The sequence below is a fragment of the Diaphorina citri genome, unplaced genomic scaffold, assembly GCF_000475195.1.
Source record: "Diaphorina citri unplaced genomic scaffold, Diaci psyllid genome assembly version 1.1 scaffold281, whole genome shotgun sequence".
NCBI lineage: Eukaryota > Metazoa > Arthropoda > Insecta > Hemiptera > Psyllidae > Diaphorina > Diaphorina citri.
The window spans coordinates 241,135-253,786 of record NW_007377717.1 but is presented as its reverse complement, the minus strand read 5'-3'; the positions used below and the strand labels follow the sequence as shown (position 1 = coordinate 253,786).

General features: G+C 39.7%; 2 protein-coding genes across 2 annotated transcripts in view; one reads left to right on the top strand and one right to left on the bottom strand.

Annotated features, from left to right (window-relative positions):
* Positions 1-640: 640 nt before the first annotated feature.
* On the bottom strand, positions 641-4,521 carry LOC103507019 (the record flags this gene model as incomplete). Its single annotated transcript, XM_008471448.2, has 4 exons — positions 4,501-4,521; positions 2,999-3,196; positions 1,132-1,289; positions 641-798 (listed from the first exon to the last, which is right to left on the bottom strand). Coding segments are annotated over exons 1-4 (535 nt in total), but the record flags the coding sequence as incomplete, so codon positions are not given.
* The window catches only part of LOC113466504 (meiotic recombination protein SPO11-like), a 26,922-nt gene continuing 18,626 nt past the window's right edge, over positions 4,357-12,652 (top strand). Inside the window, exon 1 of the mRNA XM_026821974.1 lies at positions 4,357-4,578. Coding sequence (XP_026677775.1) covers positions 4,520-4,578 — 59 coding nt within the window. The 5' untranslated portion in view covers positions 4,357-4,519. The remainder of the gene's footprint in view (positions 4,579-12,652) is intronic.

Genomic DNA, 12,652 nt, shown 5'->3' with positions numbered 1-12,652 from the left:
CGCGAACAAACCGCGGATACCGCGAACAATCCGCGAATACCGCGAACAACCGCAGATACCGCGAGCCAACCGCGAATATCACGAGCAAACCGCGAGGACCTTCCACTTATGAAAATGAAGGGGAAATGAGAAATGAGTAAATTAATTCCAAACTTCAAACCTATGGTCAAAATGTAGGAGATGGAACAAGGGAGGAAGAGGGTATTGATAAATATTTGAAGAGGGTAAGAGGGTATTGATAAATCACTCATACTAATCATTACAAAAATTTTCATGGCCCATTTTCAGATTTTTCCCTTTTACATAATCACCAAGACCAAATTTCAAGTTTCTACGACATCGGGAATGCTTCATAATTTCGATGAGTCAATCAGTGAGTCTGTCAGTCGCAAAATGAGTGATTTTCAAGCATCTCTACCCCTTCCGGTAAAGCTAAAACTCCGAAATTTCGCAGACCAAATTAGCAAGAAATAGCTTAACATATGATCCAAATTTTATAACATTAATTGTGTGGAAAATTGACGGAGTTATGATAGGGGTACAAATGCGTCGAAAATACACACTGGCGTGCTGAGGCCGGAACTTGGCCTAGCGCACTGCCACCTAGATCAACTAATGATTAGTGAATATTCCAACTTACTCTGGGGAGATATAAGCACAGGGAATACAGAGTCCGGAGTACAATGATCATACAGAGACACAGCACCTATCGTTACAGAGATCTTATGGGATGAAGTACGAGGCCTAGATTCATAGCCTAGCTTTACATTACAGAAGTTCAACTCCATCATTACTTTCCTGAAACAAAGAATAACAGTACCACAATGAGCTATTTATAAACCTTAGTTCGAGTGGGTATCAGACTAGGCTTGCATACCGGAGGTCCTGGGTTCAATTCTCGGTGGGGTCAAAGTTTTTTAGCCTCTGTACTTGCAGTTCGGGGTGCACTCACCCTCGTAAGGACAACCGAGGAGCTTTAATCGAGTAGCGACCCGTGGCGGCATTACCATCGTAAACAAGCTTGGTAGAAAATGGAAGATGATTGCAAATTGTGAAAAGGCTCTGCTCTACCACAAGTAATACATAATTTGATACTCGCAAAATATAAAGGGGAATTTAATGTACACTTACTTTTCGATTAATCCAGTCTCATTCTCTCGTAGTGAACACAGCTTCACTGTCCCAGTTACTATGGTGAAGTTGAATTGCCCAAACACAGTGTCTCGCCTTAGGAGTGTATTATTCTCCACAGTATCAGCAAGAGCATCCCTGATTTCATCTTCCAACACCTGTGAATTACCATTTACAGTTGAATAGATGAAGTGAGTTTTAAATCGATTTAACTTCTGGCCATAATCGAAGTTTTATCGGCTCTGTGCTTGGAGTTCGGGGTGCAATCAGCTTTGTGAGGACTACCGATTTCTTAATTTAATCGATAATCGTGTAGCGACCAGTGGCGGCATTACAAGAGTAAAAAGGATAATCTGGATAATTTAAAAAGTTGATAGGTGTGCCAGTCTAGTTAGCTTTGTGCGCGCTAGGTCGCGGGTTCGATTCCCACCCAGGGCGGACTTTTGTGAGGCTCTTAATTTGCTGTGATATCCACAAACATTGAGAAGAGGCTCTCAGCTTCACCACAATTAATCAATAATGAAAACACCATCTGGCTAGAGGACGTTAAACTGTCTGGCTAGGGGACGTTAAACAGAGAGAAGACTAGCGTCTGGCTGTGGGATTATAAACAGGGAGGAGAACAGCTAACCCTAACCAGCCTAGCAAGCTGGCAGTTCCTCAAAGGGTTTACTACCACAATGAGCTACTTATAAACCTTAGTTCGAGTGGGTATCAGACTAGGCTTGCATACCGGAGGTCCTGGGTTCAATTCTCGGTGGGGTCGAAGTTTTTTAGCCTCTGTACTTGCAGTTCGGGGTGCACTCACTCTCGTAAGGACAACCGAGTAGCTACTTTAATCGAGTAGCGACCCGTGGCGGCATTACCATCGTAAACAAGCTTGGTAGAAAATGGGAGATGATTGCAAATTGTGAAAAGGCTCTGCTCTACCACAAGTAATACATAATTTGATACTCGCAAAATATAAAGGGCAATTTAAAGTACACTTACTTTTCGATTAATCCAGTCTCATTCTCTCGTAGTGAACACAGCTTCACCGTACCAGTTACTATGGTGAAGTTGAATTGCCCAAACACAGTGTCTCGCCTTAGGAGTGTATTATTTTCCACCGTATCAGCAAGAGCATCCCTGATTTCATCCTCCAACACCTGTGAATTACCATTTACAGTTGAATAGATGAAGTGAGTTTTAAATCGATTTAACTTCTGGCCATAATCGAAGTTTTATCGGCTCTGTGCTTGGAGTTCGGGGTGCAATCAGCTTTGTGAGGACTACCGATTTCTTAATTTAATCGATAATCGTGTAGCGACCAGTGGCGGCATTACAAGAGTAAAAAGGATAATCTGGATAATTTAAAAAGTTGATAGGTGTGCCAGTCTAGTTAGCTTTGTGCGCGCTAGGTCGCGGGTTCGATTCCCACCCAGGGCGGACTTTTGTGAGGCTCTTAATTTGCTGTGATATCCACAAACATTGAGAAGAGGCTCTCAGCTTCACCACAATTAATCAATAATGAAAACACCATCTGGCTAGAGGACGTTAAACTGTCTGGCTAGGGGACGTTAAACAGAGAGAAGACTAGCGTCTGGCTGTGGGATTATAAACAGGGAGGAGAACAGCTAACCCTAACCAGCCTAGCAAGCTGGCAGTTCCTCAAAGGGTTCTCTCTGCTTTTAAAGACCAAGTACAAGTCCTCACGATGGTTGACTGCGGTTCAGGACGAGCGAGCCAATTTAACATGGCTAGAGCTAGAGACCATCACCCCGGTGTATAGCAGATACAAAAAGACATCTTTTCTTTATTCTGCTATCGCCATTCGGCGAAAGCTAAAGCCGCTACAACAACAACAATAATGAAAACACTATCATACCTCTCGTTCTGCTTCGCTGAGACTCAGAGGAGGCTGGTTAGGTTGACTAGTCGGATCACTGGACGTTGGAGGCGGTGTAGCGTACCAAGTCCATGCTGGTAGCCATCCAGCTAGTACAGAGCGCGCTTCTACCGGTCCAATGGGAGGGGGGACAGCGGAGGATGGGGGAGGAGGTGGTCGTAGACGAAACATGGCCGCCTGAAATGAGAATAATAAATTGATAATAAAGGGATTTTTAATTGTGAAGCATACCTAAATGCTTGTCACAATGTCACGAATGTCGTTCCCCAATTATTACACCTAGATCCATTTCATGACTTGACTTGAACTCGAACCATCAACCTCCAGATTCGAAGTAATACCTAGAGGGAGCAACTGACGATATTTCAGTAAATTTATCCCCTTAACTCTTTCCCCTGAGGTTATACAAATATACCTACATAATATGTATCTCAATTTTGTGTCTCTTATTGACCATCTGATGAGGGACATACCTTGGGCATGCTACGACACGGACCACAAGCGTATAATGTATCGTCTTCTTTTTTTTTTCTTTCTCTCCTTCTGCTTTTTTTGGGTGACTTTAAAGCTTTAAACCCCCTGGCAAAAAAAAAAAAAAAAAAAAAAAAAAAAAAAAAAACTCAAATGTCATTTTATTGAGTCATTAGCAAAAATACTTGATTGTTACAAGGTAGGTATGTATGACCTTAGCTTACACTGAGGATGGGTGTTAGGATGATCTCATCACTTACCGATTAGTACCCTACATGGGTGTGATGCAATAAAGTCCACCTATACTTCTGGAGGGTAAAAGCTTGAACTTTAAAGCACAGTTACATTTAAGATTAAAAGGTAGATAACTTTAGAGGTACAATTTATTGAACTTTTCCATTTTATTTCCCGAAAATTTACAAAATCAGTCAAATTTTTGGAAAACACCATTTGTGTTTGTTTACTTTTTTTTATCTTTTCGATTTTTGAACGAACAGTGTTGCCAAACTTTCGTTTTAAGAACCGTTTACAGTTTTCAAATTTCTTGTGCTTGTGACGCAGTGACGAAAATAGTTCAAAAAAATATTATTTAATTTAAATAACCCTTTTGTTAAAATAGATATCACTTTGGATTACCTACTATTAATTTTTGAATAGTAGTAATAATAATAATAATAATAATAATAATAATAATAATAATAAAATACTTTCAGGAAATTATCTTATCGAAAACAGTGAAAGGTCAGTCCGTATGTCACTGTGTCACTCCTTGTCTAGTACCATTTTTCACCGATAGGGGTTCTTCTTTCGTTTTTGTTACACGGAAGTAGGGGAGCAGTGGACATTAGATGTATGCTTTTGTGCGGCCGTTTTCCGTTTTCTAACCACCTGCCTCCTAAAATAAACCCGTTATTTACTTGAATTTACCCAAAGACTTGAAATTTCCCTTTTCCCGGAGTCAGAGTCCCGAAATTTTAATTTAACAAGATAAAAGTAGCTCCATTAATAACGTCGATTAATGGCATAGGCATGAGTCAACCAGAATACAGACGGGTCACACTCGATCAGCCAGAAAGTCAACGACAGAGGTAAGAATGAAGCGATCTACCCATAATGTCTACTTAGGGGTAAAGTGTACCCATCTATTTAGGTAGGTACCTACCTACATCTAGGTAACGTGTAATTTGGTCAAAAACCAAACAAAATTATGCCAGCCTAGTTAGCTTGGTTGGTAGCGCGTCTGCCTTGTAAGCGCTGCGCCGCGGGTTCGTTTTTCATCAGGGCTCTATTATATTCTGAACGGCAGAACGGATAATGTTTGATGTTTGTTCTCGGAACGGCTGGCTTTCTCCTATCCTGTCTCTTCGATTTCGGGACGATAGGACCTTGGCAGGTACAGTTCCCTCTGTCTAACCTTTTTAAAATTTCAAAATTAATCTCTTTATATCCACATGCAGGTTCTACCGTATCAAGATTTTTGTATGAACGCCTGAAATTTGTATGTGTATGCAATGTGTAATATTTTAAAACAACCTTGTACCTTATCTGGTCGTAAAAAATATCGATTATTTCAACTTTTTCTTATTTCCCAGGACAATCAAACTGATTGAAGACGTTATACTTCAGCTAGTAACAGATGTTGCTCACAATGTACCGTAATGCTTTTGTGCGGCCGTTTTCCGTTTTCTAACCAAGGAGCTCACCTCCATGTTTCTAACCACCTGCCTCCTAAAATAAAACCGTTATTTACTTGAATTTACCCAAAGACTTGAAATTTCCCTTTTCCCGGAGTCAGAGTCCCGAAATTTTAATCTACCTATCAAGATAAAAGTACCTCCATTAATAACGTCGATTAATGGCATAGGCATGAGTCAACCAGAATACAGACGGGTCACTCTCAATCAGCCAGAAAGTCAACAACAGAGGTGAGAATGAAGCGATCTACCCATCTATTTACCTACATCTAGGTAACGTGTAATTTGGTCAAAAACCAAACAAAATTATGCCAGCCAAGTTAGCTTGGTTCATAGCGCGTCTGCCTTGTAAGCGCTGCGCCGCGGGTTCGATTTCCGCCAGGGCTCTATTTTATTCTAAACGGATAATGTTTGATGTTTGCTGGCTTTCTCCTATCCTGTCTCTTCGATTTCGGGACGATAGGACCTTGGCAGGTACAGTTCCCTCTATCAAACCTTTTTAAAATTTCAAAATTAGCTGGTAATCTCTTTCTATCCAGATGCAGGTTCTACCGTATCAAGATTTTTGTATGAACGCCTGAAATTTTTATGTGTATGCAATGTGCAATTTTTTAAAACAACCTTGTACCTTATCTGGTCGTAAAAAATATCAATTAGGTATTTCAACTTTTTCTTATTTCCCAGGACAATCAAACTGATTGAAGACGTTATACTTCAGCTAGTAACAGATGTTGCTCACAATGTACTTCGAACCTTTAAATCTTTATTGTTTTTTTACCCAGTATTTTGTTTTTGGTGGTCCTTTATAAATTGGTTGTGGGCTGATTTGATCAGGATTTGTGACGAACGTATGATAGTTTTGGTCGGCCTGATGGGTTTGGTCCATGTGGCCCGCCATTTATGGTTGTAAACTGTATGACTGATTTGAACCAGGGATTGTGAAAATGAGTAGCGATAATCGCATGCTAAATGGGCTGATGTATTGCAATCGTAGGAAACCTGACCATGAGTCCTTTAGAATCGATCAACCATGCTGAGTTGCCCCTTAATTTCAAAGGTTACACCAGGTAATATTTGTATGCCGTGTTAGTTATTTTTTTACCAATATGTCAGGGTCCAAAATTGAAAATCCGAATTTATATACGATTTTATTAGCTTGTAGATATATTTTAGAGATCCATGCGTCCAACGTAGGGGTTGTTTCATTGCTACGAAATAAAAACGGCCTTAAAAAGCTCATTTTTTTTCTTTTTTTTTAGATTTTATGAAGGAAGGAATTTTTTCCCTCTGTTGAGTGACTTTAAAGGGATTTTTGTAAATCGAAAACCAAAAAGAGGGTAGGTACTTACCAGAGAGCCGTATCTGTAGACGCACATGATTTCAATACCGTACGGGTCTGCATCAACCAACGCGTACAAAGGTACGTCCACACTGTCCTTGAGTTTACGCAGAAACAATCTTGTGTTCACGTCTGGAAAGCCTTTGCTCTGAGGAGGGAAAGATTCGAGAAGGAATTTTAACTATTAGTATAGGTAAAAGAACAACGTCTTCACTTGACTAGTAACTTTACTAGTCAAGTTACACTTGACTTTACTAGTCAAGTGAAGACGTTGTTCTTTTACCTATACTAATAGTTAAAATTCCTTCTCGAATCTTTCCCTCCTCAGAGCAAAGGCTTTCCAGACGTGAACACAAGATTGTTTCTGCGTAAACTCAAGGACAGTGTGGACGTACCTTTGTACGCGTTGGTTGATGCAGACCCGTACGGTATTGAAATCATGTGCGTCTACAGATACGGCTCTCTGGTAAGTACCTACCCTCTTTTTGGTTTTCGATTTACAAAAATCCCTTTAAAGTCACTCAACAGAGGGAAAAAATTCCTTCCTTCATAAAATCTAAAAAAAAAGAAAAAAAATGAGCTTTTTAAGGCCGTTTTTATTTCGTAGCAATGAAACAACCCCTACGTTGGACGCATGGTCTGTGTCGTAGCATGTCCATCCCGTAGTATGTCCCTCATCAGATGGGCGATAAGAGACACAATACTCCCCATTTAGGTGCTGGGTCAACACGAGAACACCAGAAAGTAACCCGTTGAAATATTTGCAATCGAAAAACGAGTACAAATTTTTGTCGATGGTGTCATCCGATGGGCGAGAAGAGACACAATACTTCCCATTTAGGTGGTGGGACTGCTGGGTCAACACGAGAACACCAAAAAGTAACCCGTTGAAATATTTACAATCGAAAAACAAATAGGTATAATATTTTGTCAATGGTGGGCATCGAACCCGGGACCTTCCGTATAAAACACTACAAAGTTCTTTTCTTCACACTCATAGTTTAACACATTTGCAGACTCTGTCCCCGCAAGCGTTAACCCTTGCCTGTCCGGAAATCCAATGGCTGGGCATTCACCCTACTGATATACGTCACTGGGTTATACCCACTATTCCCATGACTGAGAGAGACCTTAGTAAGCTACGCCATCTACTGACTCGGCCCTTCATTGTGTCCAATAAGAAATTACTCAAAGAGGTATGTGATTCTCATTCTCCTGATGGTTCAATAAACTGTTTTGTTAAAGGAAATTTGATGGGAAAGTCCCCTAATCCAATGTAATATACATAATAATAGAATAGAATATAGCCTACCTCGGTGATGTAGTGGTCAAGGCGCTCGACTGGTAAACAGGAGGGCGTGGGTTCAATCCCAGCCGAGGTATGGAATTTCATCCTCAATATAATTTGAGAATTTGACCACAATAATAGTAGTAAGGGACTTTACAGTCCTATGCGAGCAGTATAAATAAGCACTATTATTATTATACCTCATTTATACTGCTAGGATATATTAAGAAGAAGATTAAGACGAAATCCAGAAGGTGTCCCCTTTCAATAGCCCACCAGGGGTGGATGGAAAGGTTTTTATAGTGACGGGGGGTTTCCCTCCATTAGGTTAAAAGCTACCCGCTCACATTAACCTCACCCAGGCTGAGTGGGGTCGGAAAAAGCCAGTGTAACACGTGATTGCACAGTTGGCCACCCATCCGGATATTGACCACGTCCAACATAGCTTAACTCCAGTGATCTTTTGGGAACTGGTGTATTCGTGCTGTCATTGCACAGTTGGCCACCCATCCGGATATTGACCACGTCCAACATAGCTTAACTCCAGTGATCTTTTGGGAACTGGTGTATTCGTGCTATATCTCCGCTGATAAAACGGTGGATTCCGTACAACTCTCAGAAGTTTCAATATCGCGGACAACTGTCTAAAAATGGTACCTAAAATTTACTAAATAAATAAATGCATTTTCTTTTGTGTTATTATATCACAACTTTGGTGCTCACTGCAGCATTGTAGGATTTTTCCCAATATCTCAATAATCCTAACATCCAATATTTTAGTCTTCGTCTCCTCACCTCCTTCACGTCTTACTTCTTCTTCAAAGTCGGATTTCCGCCGCACTTTTTCAAGATTTAAAGAAAGAGGAAAAGTAAATAGCATCTAATCGTGCAAAAGAACGGTATAATGGAAAAGTCGAGTAAATGTGTTTCATGAAGGCATCGTGGAAAATGTTTATGGAAAGCCAGTGACGTAGGGTAGGGTGCTATATGACGGACTTCCTGTACTGAATAAGTGTTTCGTGTGGGGGCCTTAGATGTTGAAAGAGTTGTCCCTCAAAACTCACATGTCTAAAATAATGTAATCGCAAATCAAAAAGGGAGGACCTTCAGTAATTTATATGTAGTTGTAAATAGAAATTCCACATGAAAAAGATTTTTTTTTTACGTAAAGGGATCTCATTAAGCATCTTCAGAGTAGGTGGAATCATTGAAGCTTTCCGGTAGGCGCTTGGATGTCAAAAGTTCAAAGCTCCGTCCATAGGAAGAAACACAGCTGCGGGGTATTATGATAACCCCACACCATAAAACATCCCCGCCACTACGTGGGCAGGAATCAAGGTCTCAAGATGAAAAGAGCTTAGGTCAGTGAGGAAATGAAAGATGAAAAAGAACAGAAGAAAGGGAAAATTGGGGAAAAAGAACAGAAGTGGAGGGAGAAAAATGCAGAGGCGAAAAGGCTGGTGACGAGGAGGGTAGTCAGGGCGAAAACGCAGAGAAAGTGGAGAGGGAGGTAGTCGGGAACGCTTCTTGGGTAATTGAATTATACTTTGAAATTTCATCAAGAGAAACGCTTTCTCAAAGTTCATGTCTTTTACACGACTCGACTTCTTAATGTGTTCAAATTTCTAGAGGGATCGTTCAAATTTCTAGAGGGATTTCGGCTTTACCGGATGCTTTTGGATTCGTGAATGGTTAGCCATCAGCTATATATATTATCTGAGGATTCCGAGGTATTTTCTATCGTTTGACAAGCTCAAGAGCTATATTTTTACGTGGTCAAATTTTCCAGACTTAAAGGTCTCTAAGAAGATTCCCTAAGGAAATGTGTTCAGTAGTTCGATGAGTACTCCTTGTACGGTGGGGAAGTAAAATTAATACACGGAGCTTTCAAAAGCGAATGTTCCGTAGTGCCGCTATCAATTTTCTGCAAGTGTGAGTGACATTTAGAGATGTGACTGACATTGACACACTGGGTTTGATTAATGTACGTCAAGTGATGAAGTGAACAAAGTTATGACCCTACTTGTTGCACAATAGAAGCGTGATGTTACCATGACAACCCAGTCAATAGAAAAAAAAAGTTTGGTACAGGGAACTGTAACAACGTAGGTTACGTAGGTCAAAAAATATATATATATAAATTTTATGTATATAGATAAATATAGCACCCTGAAAGCGAAGAGAGAAGGAAGACAGGATTTTTAAGAGGTTTGACAGAGGGAACTGTAACTGCTATGGTCTTATCGTCCCGAAATCGAAGAGAGAAGGAAGACAGGATAGGAAAAAGCCAGCCGTTCCGAGAACGAACATTATCCCATCAGGATAAAATCCGCCCCGGGCGGAAATCGAACCCGCGCATACAAGGCAGACGCACTACCAACTAAGCTAACTAACTCAACCTTTGCTGTTTCTTTAGCAAGGAAATGTCAGGCTGGTATACTCCTTGTTTAACGTCCTCCAGTTAGTATTCTATTCTATAAAATGTTAGTTAAGCAATATACTGCCCTAGGTATTTCACGAAAAGTCCGCCACTGATCGAAGTTATTAATTTATAAATAGCGATTTTATAGCTTTAATAACAGTTATCAAGTTATAATTAGGTTCTTAGCTCGGCTACCTAATGACGAATACTAGTACCTAATAAAAGACTAGTATGTTTTGATACCCAACAGTTACCTAGATTGCTCATCATCCTCTATAAATGCAAAAAGCACGTACTTTTACGTCAGATAGCTTGTAAAAAAATCTTAAGTATCCCCAAAAATAGATTAACAACCCCACTTGAAATCGCAATGTCCAACTTCAATAATATGTACAACAACTTGGACATTAGCATGAATATAGGGGAAATCATAAAAAGATTAAAATGTAATATCTAGCTAGGTAGTCAGTACCTTGACTACATAGGTAATTTTAGTTATATTATAAGCTCCAAATTCACTTAATTGTATTTTACTGAATTGTATTGTAAACTATCCCATCTGGGATTTTTAATAAATAAATAAATAAATAAATTTTTTTCAAAACATTCCAAATCAAAACAAAAAGCCCTCAGGAGGTGCTGCCACCACAGTGGTGAAAATTGGTACTAATTATTTTTAAAAGCGGGATTTTGATTTAACCCAACAGAAATGTGTAACTCTTTTGAATGACAAGTATTGTACGAATGTGCACACGCCACCACAAGTAATATTACCGTCAAGGTAATCATGCCGATTTAGACTATGTTTTGTTGAGGTGGCCTTTGATGGGTAGGTTTTGGTTTTGCCTAGAATTCTCGAGACTTCATCTTTTTCTTTGTTTTTTTTATCTTTGCTGCTGGTTGCTCATAGCCTCCTCTGCACATTTACAATGGTTAACTATATCGTCAAGCCGGTCATCTGCATTTTGTAATAACCTCTGTTGTAGCTCTCTGTCCTTCAGTCCTAATATTATTCTCGACTTCACGATATTTTCTTCTTGCTCGCAGAGAAAGTGGAGAGGGAGGTAGTCGGGAACGCTTGTTGGGTAATTGAATTATACTTTGAAATTTTTCTCAAAGTTCATGTCTTTTACACGACTCGACTTCTTAATTTGTTCAAATTTCTAGAGGGATCGTTCAAATTTCTAGAGGGATTTCGGCTTTACCGGATGCTTTTGGATTCGTGAATGGTTAGCCATCAGCTATATATATTATCTGAGGATTCCGAGGTATTTTCTATCGTTTGACAAGCTCAAGAGCTATATTTTTACGTGGTCAAATTTTCAAGACTTAAAGGTCTCCAAGAAGATTCCCTAAGGAAATGTGTTCAGTAGTTCGATGAGTACTCCTTGTACGGTGGGGAAGTAAAATTAATACACGGAGCTTTCAAAAGCGAATGTTCCATAGTGCCGCTATCAATTTTCTGCAAGTGTGAGTGACACTTAGAGATGTGACTGACATTGACACACTGTGTTTGATTAATGTACGTCAAGTGATGAAGTGAACAAAGTTATGACCCTACTTGTTGCACAATAGAAGCGTGATGTTACCATGACAACCCAGTCAATAGAAAAAAAAAGTTTGGTACAGGGAACTGTAACAACGTAGGTTACGTAGGTCAAAAAATATATATATATAAATTTTATGTATATAGATAAATATAGCACCCTGAAAGCGAAGAGAGAAGGAAGACAGGATTGGAGAAAGCCAGCCGTTCCGAGAGCGAACCTTATCAGAGGGGAACTTTCCGAAATGGAAGAGAGGACAGGATAGGAGGAAGATAGGTACCTAATATCTTTCTCCTGGATTGCGGAAAGTTTGGACTTTAATTTGGACGTGGATTGCGCATTGCGGAAAGGCTGGTTCTTTAAGAATGGTCCAAACTTTGTGTTGGTCTCATAATATTTTGGTCATGGGTAATACACTATAATTCTATAGGTACACACATCTTAACTTCATGTTTTTGTTTCATGGTATTTTGGTCATAGCTACATATATAGAATTACATACATCTCTGTAGTACACGTGTGTACTCAGTTCCACTAACTCTTTGGAGGTCCCATCAGAAGTGGCCGAGCAGATATTGCCAATTTGGGACAACATTGTCTTTTACTTGCTGGCGTATCTCAGTAACTACAGGTTTACGCAGAATTCTCATTTGCATTTGAGATGTTGGCCCTGAATTTAGTTCTTGTATGTGTATTCCAAGACAAGCAATACAAGAATCCAGTTTTTTCCTTAATTGACAGGTTTAATTAGGTATTCGGCAATACCTCGGTCAGTTATTTGTAGATAATTTAAAAGTCACCATGAGTCAATCAGTCAACATTGAAATCACAATTTGCGAATATGAGTATTTGAAGCGAATTCGGCGCAATGA